This window comes from Salvelinus alpinus, chromosome 6, assembly GCF_045679555.1.
Source record: "Salvelinus alpinus chromosome 6, SLU_Salpinus.1, whole genome shotgun sequence".
Lineage (NCBI taxonomy): Eukaryota > Metazoa > Chordata > Actinopteri > Salmoniformes > Salmonidae > Salvelinus > Salvelinus alpinus.
The window spans coordinates 42,817,983-42,834,862 of NC_092091.1; the positions used below are offsets into that span (position 1 = coordinate 42,817,983).

The 16,880-nt window shown below is 46.0% G+C and overlaps 1 protein-coding gene across 1 annotated transcript in view; it reads right to left on the reverse strand.

The window, feature by feature from the left end:
* Positions 1-16,880, reverse strand: part of LOC139577547 (VWFA and cache domain-containing protein 1) — an 83,269-nt gene that overhangs the window by 35,413 nt on the left and 30,976 nt on the right. Inside the window, exons 2-3 of the mRNA XM_071404601.1 lie at positions 11,668-11,730; positions 3,100-3,248 (exon numbers count right to left, since the gene is read on the reverse strand). Coding sequence (XP_071260702.1) covers positions 3,100-3,248; positions 11,668-11,730 — 212 coding nt within the window. The remainder of the gene's footprint in view (positions 1-3,099; positions 3,249-11,667; positions 11,731-16,880) is intronic.

Sequence of the window (16,880 nt, forward strand, 5' to 3'; positions counted from 1 at the left end):
TTGCTATGCTGTGTTTCAATATCCTATAGGGAGGAGTTCTCCTCGCTTCGATCGGGGAGATAATAGGAATACTGCAGAACGCTATTGGTCCTACGTTTGATTTTGAACCGTGGCGGCCGACTCCACCAAACCGTTGTACTGAACGCCTGTAGCCCTGTTATCCAGGGTTGGGCATGATGAACATTGAGATAAATGGATTGTATTACCATGTGGATGCCGGTATGCACTACCACTGCTTCTGAAGAAGCTTGCTGTGCTACCGTATTCAATTTGACCGCAAGGAATACGGATATTGTTCTTCTTCAAAAGAGTGTTTTACATCATCTCCACAGTGAGTTACAGTATTGCCCTGCTGAGAGAAAGACCCCCCCCCCCCTTTTTCCCAAGCCCCCCCTCCCTCTTTTAATCCATCAGTGCACATAGCAATGCGTTTCGTTAGCGTAGTGGCCGGGAAGGATAAGAGGGGGGGGGGGCTCAATGGGGATTTGGGGAGCAGGGAGTGAGGGCGGAGGAAGGTCTCTTAATAGGGACAGAAGCATTTGGTCGGAGAGATAGAGGGCTCCTATCAGCCCGGGGTTTAAAGCCTGCTAAGTCTCTCCCCCTCCCTCCCTCCCTCGCGCCCCCTCCCTCCCCCTCTCGCGCCCCCTCCCTCCCCCTCTCGCGCCCCCTCATGCTCAAACAGAGGCTTCATTAGTTCACTCAGAGCAAAAAAAACGGGAAAACCAGCTGACCCCACGTCCCTGATCCCAGCTCTCCCTCACAGAGATCAGTGCAGGATCAACACGCCACAGCCAGAGGAGAGGAGCTCAGTCACCAGTGGCCGATTCACATTAAAATTGCTGTAGCATTTTGCATCCATTTCCTAACCCACTGACTAGAAAGTCATAACGACGCGCAGGAGGTAACGTGTTCTCATAATACTCCTCCAGCAACACAACTGCACCACCTCACTGGAGACCGTAGCCAGACAAGAACATCAGGAATGGCTGGGTGGTCTACGGCTTTTCCTCCCGTCTCCATGTAGTAAAATGACAACATGGAAGGAATACCCATTAGAAGAATTTACAACCCCGTATAGCCCCTGTCGTTATCGAAAAACACACAGCTGGCCAGCTAAACGCCTGTTCTTATCTCCACCAGCCTGCCTGGCTGGCTAGCGACCGTTTGTCTTTTCTGAGGCAGCTGTAACCATAGAGATACACTGAGTATAGCAAACATTAGGAACCTCTTCCTAATAGTGAGTATGCGCCACCCCCCCCCCTTTCCATCTACACTGATTGAAGTGGATTTAACAAGTCACATCAATAAAAGGATCATAAGCTTTCACCTGGATTCACCTGGGTCATTCTATGTCATGGAAAGAACAGGTGTTCTATATTTTTTGTGTACTCGGCGTACAAGCCTACGGGTGTATGTGTATCTGTACAGCGCCTGCGGTAGGAGTGACAGATGCGGCGGCTTTACCTACACGCACACAACTCTCAGCTAGCTGACTTGCACTGGAGGACAGGACGTCACGGCTATGATCAACTATCAGACGTGCACACGGATCTTGTCGTCCGCCCCTCAAAATAAGTCGGAAATGACTGTGATCTAGCTGGTACCTGACAATCAGTCACTAAAACCTAAAACGCATGCCATTTTCAGGCATTGATTGGTTGACTAGACCTGGAAGCTGGCCCCCTGACCAAAGCATTGCAGCGTTGTGTGTGTGTGTGTGTGTGTGTGTGTGTGGGGGGGGGGGGGGGGCAATGGGCGAGCTGACACCACCGTGGTCGCGTGGCGGCTGTGTGACATTGGAAATCCTGTGAACCACCTGACACCTCCCCCCAGCTATGACCCGCCATATGACCCAGGAGCAGGCAGCAGCAGCTGACTCAAAGCCCAACGAAGGACACCCTGACCTGGGGACGGGTGGGTCTGCCACCAGCCTCTCTGGAGGGTCCAGCACGGCACCGAATCTGAAAACAGGCTTCATGGCATTTCATGGGCACACATCCGATGTTTGGATCTTTAACTTCCCCTGGCTGGGACTGGGTGAGCCTGCTGAGAGGAGAAGTTATTCTGCGCTCCTTCAAAACGGTCACGCTCCCAGATGAACTTTTTCAAACTGAGAGAAGTCAGCTTTTTCCCCCCAATGGGATTCTTTGAAGTTGTGGGAGCGATGCACTGCTATCAGACTGACAGACAGCCCTCAGAAGTGAGCCTCAATTCTGTTCAACCCTCGTTGCGTCCCTTCCACACCCCATCCGCAACATCATCATCTTCTTCACTCTCTGTCCACCCTAGCTCTCCCAGCTTCCTCCCTCTCCTCCAGAATAAGTGTGCGAGAGAAAAACCTGAACTGGACTCTATCCGGATGAAAGTCTACAGGTATTGTGCTGGAGCGGAGCCAGGCTGATTGCGGGAGAAGCAGAGACAGACCCTGGAACTCCAGATAAGTCAGGGGAGAAACTTCAGAGCGAAAGAAAACACCATCAAAACTACATTAGGACTGAGAGATAGCGGAAGGGAGAGAGAAGCAGAAGAAGATAGGAAGAGGGAGAGAGAGAGAGAGATACGTAGACAGCTGGAGCTGTAGAGATTAGGGTTGAAAGCAACGCTCTTTCCCCTCTCCACTATCTCCCTCGCTCGCTCGCTTGACGTGCGTTTGCTCCTGCAGTAGCGGGAGATTGGTGGAAATAGGCCTTCAGACAACTCCATTACCCATAAACAACCGCATCTGTCTGGGGGAATTAAATGGCCGCCGAGCAGAGCAGTGGCGCCCATCACCACCACTGCTGCGCGTGCATGTGTGAACGAAAGGTTGCTGGTTTGAATCCATGCGCCGATTAGGTGAAACATCTTGCCGATGTGCCGTTGAGCAAGGCACTCAACCCTAACTAAGTCGCTCTGGATAAGAGCATCTGGTAAATGACTCAAATGTAAATTCAATGTGCAGATTTTGCACACATGGAGAGGACTGTTTCTAGAAAGGATATATTTAAACAGAAGAAGGGGTAAGGGGTTGTGTGTGTGTGTGTGTGTGTGTGTGTGTGTGTGTGTGTGTGTGTGTGTGTGTGTGTGTGTGTGTGTGTGTGTGTGTGTGTGTATACTCACTCCATCATGGAGGGGGGGATGGTGCAGCAGTCCTGGATGGCGGTGAGGGGGGACGTCAGGTGGGCTGTGTAGGACGCCTCCACCACCTGCTTGTTCCTGTTCACCACGTCCAGGTAACGGTTAAACTTCTCACGGATCTTCTTCGCAAGCTACAACCAATCACACACACACACACAGTTGGATATATTCTGTATAGCACACATCATACGTAAGGTTCTCCTCAACATGGTGGAATTACTCATGGAAAACATAGCACGCACACACACACACAGGAAAATACCCTCACACTCAACGTCAACAAAACAGATGATCGTGGACTTCAGGAAACAGCAGAGGGAGCACCCCCCTATCCACATCGACAGGACAGTAGTGGAGAGGGTAGTAAGTTTTAAGTTCCTCGGCGTACACATCACTGACAAACTGAAATGGTCCACCCACACAGACAGCGTTGTGAAGAAGGCGCAGCATCGCCTCTTCAATCTCAGGAGGCTGAAGAAATTCGGCTTGTCACCAAAAGCACTCACATACTTTTACAGATGCACAATCGAGAGCATCCTGTCGGGCTGTATCACCGCCTGGTACGGCAACTGCTCCGCCCACAACCGTAAGGCTCTCCAGAGGGTAGTGAGGTCTGCACAACGCATCACCGGGGGCAAACTACCTGCCCTCCAGGAAACCTACACCATCCGATGTCACAGGAAGGTCATAAAGATCATCAAGGACAACAACCACCTGAGCCACTGCCTGTTCACCCCGCTATCATCCAGAAGGCGAGGTCAGTACAGGTGCATCAAAGCAGGGACCGAGAGACTGAAAAACAGCTTCTATCTCAAGGCCATCAGACTGTTAAACAGCCATCACTAACACAGAGAGGCTGCTGCCAACATACAGACTCAACTCCAGCCACTTTAAAAATGTAAAAATGTATCACTAGCCACTTTAAACAATTCCACTTCATATGTTTACATACCCTACATTACTCATCTCATATGTATACTGTACTCGATACCATCTACTGCATCTTGCCTATGCCATTCTGTACCATCACTCATTCATATATTTTTATGTACATATTCTTTCATTCCTTCACACTGTGTGTATAAGGTAGTTGTTGTGGAATTGTTAGGTTAGATTACTCGTTGGTTATTACTGCATTGTCGGAACTAGAAGCACAAGCATTTCGCTACACTCGCATTAACATCTGCTAACCATGTGTATGTGACAAATCAAATTTGATTTGATACGTTTAGTATGATTATATTTTAGTTGAGTACCTATTCCCTTTTATACAAGATGGCGTCTTAAAAGGAGGACCGAGTAAGGCCAAAATGTCAAATACATTTAAACAATCGTTCCCCCAAAAAGACCATTCTACAGATTAAATTGTGAAAACCCCCCAAGTCATGGTGGGGTTTTTTTTGCCCTGGTTTTGTGAGAAATCACTCAGAAGGAAAAATGTAGTTCATTAAAAAAAGGGGCAGATAATTGAATAGTGCTGGTTAGTGTTCGGCCTGACTAGGCCCCTGTCTGTCCTGTGTTAGTGTGTCAGCTAACGCTAGGCATACATTACAGCTCTCAGAGGGGGAGATATGGCTGACTGCACGCATCTCGGAGCCTCTTTCAAAAAAAGGGTTCCCACCTGGGGGACACTAATAACGAGCGCACTAGCAGCTCCTCACAACAGGTTCCTGTTCCTACTCTGGAGCCAATGAAAAACCCCACAGGGAACCAACCTCGTTAGAACCTACAGGACCGTGGCAACTCACACCCACTCCCACGCATTCAAGCACAGGCTACATGGCCTGCGTAGGATAAGATAAAGCTAGAAATCAACACAAACAAGCACTGATAACACAAACTCAGAACATACAGTAGGCTTTAACAAGACTCAAAGAGTCAAATCAAGTCACTACATTCACTCACTGCCTGGAGAGAAGAAAATAACAACTTGGGAGAACCGCCTCTACCGGCAGCCAGTCTCCACTGCCGGCAGCCAGTCTCCACTGCCGGCAGCCAGTCTCCACGTCTGTCCACATCCCATAATGAGGCGTGCCTGCCAACACTGCCCAGGCCAGGAACAGGAGAAATGTGCTGTGACCCATTAACCGAGCTACACCCAATCAGCCAGTCGCTGTTCCTATTAATCCGCAGGCCCAGCCACTTCTCCTATTATGTCATAATACAAGGGCCAGCGGCGTCACCCTGAATTACAGGGCCACCCGATACGCGAGCCCAAAGACGGCACCGTATTCCCTATATAGTGCACTACTTTTGACAAGGGCCCATAGGGCTACGGTCAAAAGTAGTGCACTGTGTCGGTAGTAGGTTGTCATTTGGGACGCGACCCAAAATACTGTTTCACCCCCCACCCCTCCCAGACTGGGCCGGACCAGCAATTAGGCCCAATGTGGACTCACTATTAGGTGCGTCTCAACCACTGTTGAGCTGTCCGAGTGCCTTCACAACCCAGTGTGGTTAAGACTGAGAAATACCCATTCATGAGTCCAGAGGAACTACAGTGGAACGAGAAACCAAAAGACCTGCAAGGCACAGGTTTAGTGATTTAGGACTACTTTTCCTTAGCCAAACCCACCCTCCTTCCTCCCCCCGCCCCCTCCCTACCCACAAATCCCAACCAACCACCCGACTACCCCGGCCTTACCGCTTACTCCTCCCACCTTCACTATAACACATGTTGGGCTCTGTGGTTGCTGTAGCCCTGACCAGGCAGTCCCAGACCACGCAGTTTCATTGTGTGGCTCTGGTTCAGAACCGTTACGGCTAGGTCTGGGTTAGGGAGGAGAGCTGTGACCCGTGTCAGTACCAGGGTAGACTGGGAGAATGTTAGAGAATAAAATAGACCATCAAGGTCATTCCATGGAAGTGATTTTTTACTTCTTTTTTTTAAACACAGAAACCCCTCCACTAGCCCTGACTGGCCTTCTACATAAATGTCACCATCAGACTACTGCCTCCACCTCTAGTCTACTGAGTCCCTGGGGGCCCAGGCACACTGATAGACAGACTGGGCTATTAGACTGGCGTGACCACCTCGTCCTCTGGCTACACACACACACACACACACACACACACGTACATACAACAATGTGTCTATCTATAGGCCGTTTTGACCTCTGGTTAGCTGCCCATTGTCTGCCGTCTCTCTCGTTTTGCTGATTCCATCTCATCTCCCCAGAGGACCAAACAACAGACAACGCTGAAGACTTCTAATAGGAAATGTCCACTCCGCTGTCTGGCTCTGTCCAAGCGGGATATCTTCTTCATTTTGGTCTGAAATTCATTTCCTGATAAGAGAGCAGTAACCTGCACGGTATAATTACTGTAAAAACACAGGCTAAAACCAAATAAACATCTAGAATCATGTTCATTACACTTTAAACATTTCTGGGATGAGTGGAGATGGCCAGCCTATGTCATTACTCAGTGGCAGATGTCCTCACCCTGCTCCTCTCCTGGCTGAGTAACGAGAGGGAGATAGTGAAGGGGAGCCAGGGTGCCAGTCTCAAAGCCGGGCTCTGTCTCTCTGCCTGTCTTTCAGTCAGTCTTTTTTCCTTTGGGCTTCCTCCCCACTGTGGATTCAGCTCTAATTGGTGCTGTTTGGCTGCCATGGTGCCAAAGTGTCATTTCCCACCTGCCTCCTACCCGGGGAGAACCATGCCAGCAATGCCAGGGCTGGCACCGTCTGGTCTTGGTAATGCTAAATTGGCAAGAGTCTTAGAGGCATGCAATTGCTACAGAGACACTGTTGTACATCTTGTCAATATTTCTGATGAATTCGAACAGCTTAAGAATCATTCTTAAAAAAAACAAGATGGATACATGGAAAAATCTCCAGCCTACCTCCAAGGAAACGGACAAGGGAACATTTTTATCAACCAAGGTATCTACTGGTCGGATGCATTTAGCATGGTTTCTTAAAACCGTAAAAAATATATAAAAAAATAAACATACTGTAACTAAATGTCCACACACAAGGGGTGGTAACCTATACAGTCCACAGATGGATACTACCGGAGCCATATACAGTGGGGAGAACAAGTATTTGATACACTGCCGATTTTGCAGGTTTTCCTACTTACAAAGCATGTAGAGGTCTGTCATTTTTATCATAGGTACACTTCAACTGTGAGAGACGGAATCTAAAACAAAAATCCAGAAAATCACATTGTATGATTTTTAAGTAATTAATTTGCATTTTATTGCATGACATAAGTATTTGATCACCTACCAACCAGTAAGAATTCCGGCTCTCACAGACCTGTTAGTTTTTCTTTAAGAAGCCCTCCTGTTCTCCACTCATTACCTGTATTAACTGCACCTGTTTGAACTCGTTACCTGTATAAAAGACACCTGTCCACACACTCAATCAAACAGACTCCAACCTCTCCACAATGGCCAAGACCAGAGAGCTGTGTAAGGACATCAGGGATAAATTGTAGACCTGTACAAGGCTGGGATGGGCTACAGGACAATAGGCAAGCAGCTTGGTGAGAAGGCAACAACTGTTGGCACAATTATTAGAAAATGGAAGAAGTTCAAGATGACGGTCAATCACCCTCGGTCTGGGGCTCCATGCAAGATCTCACCTCGTGGGGCATCAATGATCATGAGGAATGTGAGGGATCAGCCCAGAACTACACGGCAGGACCTGGTCAATGACCTGAAGAGAGCTGGGACCACAGTCTCAAAGAAAACCATTAGTAACACACTACGCCGTCATGGATTAAAATCCTGCAGCGCACGCAAGGTCCCCCTGCTCAAGCCAGCGCATGTCCAGGCCAGTCTGAAGTTTGCCAATGACCATCTGGATGATCCAGAGGAGGAATGGGAGAAGGTCATGTGGTCTGATGAGACAAAAATAGAGCTTTTTGGTCTAAACTCCACTCGCCGTGTTTGGAGGAAGAAGAAGGATGAGTACAACCCCAAGAACACCATCCCAGCCGTGAAGCATGGAGGTGGAAACATCATTCTTTGGGGATGCTTTTCTGCAAAGGGGACAGGACGACTGCACCGTATTGAGGAGAGGATGGATGGGGCCATGTATCGCGAGATCTTGACCAACAACCTCCTTCCCTCAGTAAGAGCATTGAAGATGGGTCGTGGCTGGGTCTTCCAGCATGACAACGACCCGAAACACACAGCCAGGGCAACTAAGGAGTGGCTCCGTAAGAAGCATCTCAAGGTCCTGGAGTGGCCTAGCCAGTCTCCAGACCTGAACCCAATAGAAAATCTTTGGAGGGAGCCGAAAGTCCGTATTGCCCAGCGACAGCCCCGAAACCTGAAGGATCTGGAGAAGGTCTGTATGGAGGAGTGGGCCAAAATCCCTGCTGCAGTGTGTGCAAACCTGGTCAAGAACTACAGGAAACGTATGATCTCTGTAATTGCAAACAAAGGTTTCTGTACCAAATATTAAGTTCTGCTTTTCTGATGTATCAAATACTTATGTCATGCAATAAAATGCAAATTAATTAATTAAAAATCATACAATGTGATTTTCTGGATTTTTGTTTTAGATTCCTTCTCTCACAGTTGAAGTGTACCTATGATAAAAATTACAGACCTCTACATGCTTTGTAAGTAGGAAAACCTGCAAAATCGTCAGTGTATCAAATACTTGTTCTCCCCACTGTACAGTTCAATCGGAAAGTACTTCAACATTGTGTTAGTCTTTTTCTAAAATATCTTTTTTTTTCAATAATATCCCTCAATCTACACATGATACCCCATTTTGACAAAGCAAAAACGAGTTTATTGAAATGTTTGCTAATTTATTAATAAAAAACTTAAAATATGGAAATATCACATTTACATAAGTATTCAAACCAATTGCTTAGTACTTTGTTGAAGAACCTTTAGCAGCGATTACAGCCTCAAATCTCCTGGAGTATGACGTTACAAGCTTGGCACAACTGTATTTGAGAAGTTTTTCCCCATTCCCCTTTGCAGATCCTCTCGAGCTCTGTCAGGTTGGATGAGGAGCGTCACTGCGGAGTTATTTTCAGGTCTCTCCAGAAATGTTCAACCGGGTTCAAGTCCAGGCTCTGGCTGGGCCACTCAATGACATTCAGAGAATTGTCCCGAAGCCACTCTTGCGTTGTCTTGGCTGCGTGCTTAGGGTCGTTGTCCTGTTGGAAGGTGAACCTTCGCCCCAGTCTACGGTCCTGAGCGCTCTGGAGCAGATTTTTATTAAGGATCTCTGTACTTTGCTCTGTTCATCTTTCCCTCGATCCTGACTAGAATCCCAGTCCCTGCCGCTGAAAAACACACCCACAGCATGATGCTGCCGCCACCATGCTTCACCGTAGGGATGGTGCCAGGTTTCTTCCCAACGTGACCCTTGGCATTCAGGCCAAATTTTGTTTTCATCAGACCAGAGAAACTTGTTTTATGGTCAGAGTCCTTTAGGTGCCTCCAAGCGGGCTGTAAAGGACTGGCTTCCTTCTGGCCACTCAACCATAAAGGCTTGATTAGTGGAGTGCTGCAGAGATGGTTGTCCTTCTGGAAGGTTCTCCCATCTCCACAGAGGAACTCTGGAGCTCTGTCAGAGTGACCATCGGGTTCTTGGTCACCTCCCTGACCAAGGCCCTTCTCCCCTGATTGCTCAGTTTTGCCAGGCTGCCAGCTCGAGCAAGAGTCTTAGTGGTTCCAAACTTCTTCCATTTAAGAATGATGGAGGCCACTGTGTTCTTGGGAACATTCAATGCTGCAGGAATTTTTTGGTACCCTTCCCCAGATCTGTGCCTCCGACACAATCAAGCCCTTTCAACCTCATGGCTTCGTTTTTGCTCTGACATGCACTATCAACTGTGGGACCTTAAATAGACAGCTGTGTGCCTTTCCAAATCATATCCAATCAAGTTGTAGAAACATCTCAAGGATGATCAATGGAAACATGATGCACTTGAACTCAATTTCGAGTCTCATAGGAAATGGTCTGAATACTTGTGTAAATAAGTGTAAATCAGTTTTTTAGTTTTGAATACATTTGCAAAAACGTCTAAAAACCTGTTTTCACTTTGTCATTATGGAGCATTGTGGGTAGATTGATGAGGGAAACATTTAAATGTAATCAAAGTTTAGAATACGGCTGTAACGTAACAAAATGTGGAAAGAGTCAAGGGGTCTGAATACTTTCCGAATGCACCGTACAGAGAGAGTTAGGCCAGGGTTTAAGAACAGCCGCCATGTTAGCGCCCATATTGACCTTCATTCTTTGAAATGTTGGTTGATGTTGGAGGCGCTCTCGTATGGTTACAACTCCCTATGAAATGACCCGCGGTAAACCAGCAACAGAGCTGTGAACTTGATTAGCATTCAGGATCAGTAGCTGTGGGGCAGAAACAGATCTATCAAATGGACCGATCGATTAAACTGATCCAGAACCAAGCGCTGAACTGTATATTATACTGAGCCAGTGGAAATAGTAGTAGCCAGTCTACCAAACCATGCAGTCGAAACATCACCGACCACTGCAGTGCAGGAATGGGCAGTAAGCGAACAGTGCCAGCTTATTTGCTCTGCCAACAGTGACCAGACCTATAACACACACACACACACACACACACACACACACACACACACACACACACACACACACACACACACAGCTTCCAAATCCCCAAAGTATTGAGACATGAACAAATGTTGTTGTTTTGGCGCTGTACTCCACGATACAACGACTATAAGGTTAAAGTGCAGACTGTCAGCTTTAATTCGAGGGTATTTTCAGCCATATTGGGGGAACCGTTTAGAAATTACAGCACTTTTTATACAAAGTCCCTCATTTTAGGGGACCAAAAGTATTGGGACAAATTCACTTGCACATTAAAATAGTCAATAGTTGAGTGTTTCTGAACACTTCCACATTAAATGTGGATGCTACGGATGACTACGGATAGTCCTGAACGAATCGTGAATAATGACGAGCGAGAACGTTAGACGCACAAATATCATATCCCCGAGACACGCTAACCTCTCGCCATTACAATTACAGGGGAGGTTAGCATTTCTGGAGGGACATGACATCTGTGCGTCTGTAACCTTCTCACTCATCAGTATTCACGATTTGTTCAGAACTATCCGTAATCATGGTAGCATTTGGATTTCAATGTAGAAGTGTTGAGAAACATTCTACTCTTATATACTAAAGTAGCCTCTTTATTGCAAACCATGGGAGTGCGCAGATGATATCTCGGTCTCTAACGCTGCATTAGAGTACAGGTAGAGGAGCCATGTTTCTATTCAAGCATCTCCTAGTCAGAGCGAAGCCTTCCTGCACTGACACTGTGTAGTGCATTAGAGACTGGGGGAGGGAAAAACAAAAGACAACTTCAAAGCCAATGAGACGGCAGCTGTAGAATTTTAATAAGCCCTCCTTTCCTCTGATGATGGCTATGTGTGTGTGTGTGTGTGTGTGTGTGTGTGTGTGTGTGTGTTTGTTTCTGCAGCACAGACAGAGTCACAAGCACACATACTGTGCAAATACACTTGTGCGTGTGCGCACGCACACACACACACACACACACACAGAAGCACCCGGTGACTCACCTGCTGTACCTCCGTCTCTCCGTTTGAGGTCTTCTCTGTGTACACAAACGAGTTGAAGATTCTCTGCAGAGAGAGAGAGAGAAACATGGTTAGTATGCTGTAGAAAGACTTACTGCAGTCGTTCATTTAAAAAAAAAAAAAAATCACTGCACACAGATGCAAATCCACATGGGATTTATTCTGATTGCTTAAAGGCCCACAGCAGTCAAAAAATAATATTTCCCTGTGTTTTCAGTATATTTCCACACTATGAGGTTGGAAAAATACTGTGACATTTAAAAAAAAAAAAAAAAAAGTATAATTCCCTTTTAATGTAAGAGCTGTTTGAATAGACCACCTGAAATTTCAGCCTGTTTTGGTGGTATGGGGTTTTGGCCTTCCATGGTAACATCGCCATGCGGTAAATGATTTAATAGACCAATAAGAAAGAGCTCCAAACCTCTCTGCCAATAACAGCTGGTCAAATGCTGCCTACAGGCTGACTGACTGCAAAACAACCTGGACCCATTCAACATGTTCGGTGTAGGCAACAATAGACATCATCCACAAATCCTAAAAACACGTTGGACCTTGAAGCAATAGTAGATGTCCTTGAACGACCACGAGCACCAACACAAACTCAATGAGCCCTCAAGAAAACAGTTAACACCTGCACTGGTATAGGTTGGTATGCTATGCATGCTATGCATACCAATACCAACCCATACATACATAACAACCCTCCAGACGAGCTTCAATGCCATTACAACTCTCCTTCCGTGGCCTCCAACTGCTCTTAAATACAAGTAAAACTAAATGCATGCTCTTCAACCGATCGCTGCCTGCACCTGCCCGCACATCCAGCATCACTACTCTGGACGGTTCTGACTTAGAATATGTGGACAACTACAAATACCTAGGTGTCTGGTTAGATTGTAAACTCTCCTTCCAGACTCACATCAAACATCTCCAATCCAAAGTTAAATCTAGAATTGGCTTCCTATTTCTCAAAAAAAGCATCCTTCACTTATGCTGCCAAACATACCCTCGTAAAACTGACCATCCAACCGATCCTTGACTTCAGCGATGTCATTTACAAAATAGCCTCCAACACTCTACTCAATAAATTGGATGCAGTCTATCACAGTGCCATCCGTTTTGTCACCAAAGCCCCATATACTACCCACCACTGCGACCTGTACGCTCTCGTTGGCTGGCCCTTGCGTCATACTCGTCGCCAAACCCACTGGCTCCAGGTGATCTTCAAGATCCTGCTAGGTAGCACGCACTCCAGCAAGTATATCTCTCTGGTCACCCCCAAAGCCAAATACTCCTTTGGTCGCCTCTCCTTCCAGTTCTCTGCTGCCAATGACTGGAACGCACTACAAAAATCACTGAAACTGGAAACACTTATCTCCCTCACTAGCTTTAAGCACCAGCTGTCAGAGCAGCTCACAGATTACTGCACCTGTACATAGCCCATCTATAATTTAGCCCAAACAACTACCTCTTCCCCTACTGTATTTATTTAGCTCATTAGCACCCCATTATTTATATTTCTACTTTGCACATTCTTCCACTGCAAATCTACCATTCCAGTGTTTTACTTGCTATATTGTATTTACTTCGCCACCATGGCCTTTATTTGCCTTTACCTCCCTTATCTCACCTCATTTGCTCACATTGTATATAGACTTATTTTTCTACTGTATTATTGACTGTATGTTTGTTTTACTCCATGTGTAACTCTGTGTTGTTGTATGTGTCGAACTGCTTTGCTTGATCTTGGCCAGGTCGCAATTGTAAATGAGAACTTGGTCTCAACTTGCCTACCTGGTTAAATAAAGGTGAAATAAATCAAATAAAATACTGGTACACACAAAATACACACCCAAGAACACAACTTTTTAAGCAAGCTTGTCTCCTGAGTACCACACACACACACACACACACGCACGCCCCCCCAAACATCAGGCACAACATTTAGTGCAAGGTGGAGGCACACTAAAACAACAGTTAAATAAATGTTGACTTAAAGTGGCAGGTGTTTCACTGTAAGCTTCTCTGCTGCTTCACTAAACACACACACACCACCCCCCTGTCCAGTCCTGTCCACACATACTGTAGGACACATTACAGAGCAGAGGGGCACCAACTACCCGGCATGCTTCACTCCACTCCGCCCGCCAACGCAGAGTTCACTCCACTTTATTGCATTACCATGGTAACCAACCACCCCACCCCCCCAATAAAAGTAGATGTCAAAACAAGCGGTGATTTATGGGACCTCACACAATCAAGAGGAGACTTGTCACGCTGAACTAGGTTCCTAAATATCAACACAAGGAAAACCTAAAAAGCCGGCTGTCAGGTAGAGAACAGTCCTGTCTGAGCTGGTTTTATTCTCTCTACTGTTGTTAAAGTGGTAGGCTTCGGTCGACACTGGGAGGTATGTGTTCGTAAAACTTGGGGGAAACATAGACACAAAAAGACAAAAAGCTGCACATTTCACCCACAGTGTTATTTAGAAAACTACCCCAACCTATTCAATTGTGAAATAAAATCACACGAAGCACAAAAACAAACTGAACCACCACAGCTAGCTAGCTAGTGTTAGAGTTAGCTTAACACTGTATCGTTGGCTGGTCTCCCACCGTGCAGGCCGTTTGTTTTGGGATTCCTCCCTATACCCTGGGCGGGGGGGGAATGCCTCAATCTCTAACCAAATACGGCTCACCCTGGCTGGGCCACCGGGCCCAGTTGATGTGACGCCCCTATATTCTGTCTTATACCTAAAGCTTGGGGTGGCCTCTTCAATGACCAAACCCACCCACGGCCTAATTTGCCCAAATTAACTAAGACTTATACACCTTTCACATAAGATTTACATTTATATGACCCCCCCCCTCAAAATGGCCCATTTTTACCACGTTCTTGCTGAGATAAGCCTTCTATACATTCCATGCCACGCTGGCGACGAGTGGGAGGGGTGTGCAGATGTGGGTGGGCGTCTATTTGAATAAATCCAGGGTAAATCCATTTGAAATCAATCACTTTGACAGCATCCCTTTTGATTTAAACCAAACTTTCCATACATGTTTGCACGTTGAAGAAGTGGCCAGACAGTGACTTTTTGGACCTGAATGCCAAAACATTCAGGAGATAAAAGGTGCTCAAACGTGACCCTTTTTACATACGGGAAATTCCAAGTTAACGGAATTACGCTTTGACTCAGTTCTTTTTACTTTAAAAGGTTTGAAAACAAAAAAAACATTGATTTCAAAAACTTTAGAAAACCATACAACTATGTACAAGGACTACTTAACAATTTCCACTGAAACATTTACGAAAACTAATTTAGTGGAAGAACTGTGCAGAAGCAAACTTTGGTAACGGAATTACAGTCAAATCTTCCTCAGGTTTTTATATGTCCACTTTTTCCTAAAACTCTTAAATATATGCTCCGAATTAAGACTCAAAGATGTCTGCAGAAATAATGGTGTGTGAGCTATGATATGGCACCTTGAGTTTAAATAAATCCCTTTAGGTTATTGAACTATGTTATGTGAAGTGGATTCACACTCCGGTTACGGAACTACATTCTGGTTCCCTGATCTGTACTACACCGAAATGCATAATGATGGGTATGTCATTCTTCTCAAGTTTCACAAGTTTGGACAGCATAGTAGAGTGCAGTGCAGTACAGTGCAGTACAATACAGCACAGTAGAGTACAGTACAATAGAGTACAGTATGGTTCAGCACAGTACAATATATTGTCGTCTACTCTACCGGGGTGGCAGGTAGCCTCGAGGTTAGAGAGCTAGGGACAGTAACCAAAAGGTTGCTGGCTCGGAAATACAAATCTGTTGCTGTGCCTTTGAGCAAGGCACTTAAGCCTGATTGCTCCAGGGGTGAGATACAAATGGCGACCCTGGCCATGACCCCACTCCCTGCGGGTGTCTCAGGAGGAGTTGGGATATGAAAGAGCGAATGAGAAAGATAGATTGGCCGGAAGAGAGGGTTTGTCCAGACCGACTGTTTTAACACTTGGTTAGACCACCAGACGACAGAATTTGCAAAGAAAATCGCTATGAGCTGAACATAACAGTATGCCAGCGGAAGGGATCACAGTAGCAGGTGACCCACTTGTGGTTTGTGACTGATTTCTCATTGTAGCCAATTCAGTTGGAGTAATTGCATCTGGTTATCCAGAAATCAGCCTTTACTTATGCCTAATGTTTAAGACGGCAAAGGGTTGAAAAATGTATCTATGCCTTAATTTACCAAAAAATAGACTTTCAATAGACACCCAGTCCGTTCATCTTTCCATCAAACCCGACTGGTCTCCCAGTACCTGCCGCTGAAAAACATCCCCACAGCATGATGCTGCCACCACCATGCTTCACCTTAGGGATGGCGCCAGGTTTCCTCCAGAAGTGACGCTTGGCATTCAGGCCAAAGAGTTCAATCATGGTTTCATCAGACAAGAGAATCTTGTGTGGCCTACCACTTCGCGGCTGAGCCGTTGTTGCTCATAGCCGTTTCCACTTCACGACTGAAGAGTAAAATAATCCACTTTGTTACGCTACATAACGTGAGCGCAAAATGTTCTGATCAGTGCGGATAAATGAGCCAACTAGATTAATATCATCATGAGCAGCACTCATCTCAATTTAGCTAACAATTCCCCAGCCTAACTTTATTTATTATTTTTTATTTAACTAGGCAAGTCAGTTAACTTCTTATGGCTGGGGGCAGTATTGAGTAGCTTGTAAGGTGCCCAGAGTAAACTGCCTGCTACTCAGGCCCAGAAGCTAAGATATGCACATAATTAGTAGATTTGGATAGAAAACACTCTGAAGTTTCTGAAACTGTTTGAATGATGTCTGTGAGTATAACAGAACTCATATGGCAGGAAAAACCTGCGAAAAAATCCAACCAGGAAGTGGGAAATCTGAGGTTTGTAGTTTTTCAAGTCATTGCCTATCGAATATACAGTGTCTATGGAGTCATATTGCACTTCCTACGGCTTCCACTAGATGTCAACAGTCTTTAAAACCTTGTTTGATGCTTCTACTGTGAAGGAGAGGGGAATGAGAGCTGTTTGAGTCAGGTGTCTGGCAGAGTGCCACGAGCTCAGTCTCGCGCGCTCCCGTGAGAGTTAGCTGCGTTCCATTGCATTTCTACAGACAAAGGAATTCTCCGGTTGAAACATTATTGAAGATTTATGAT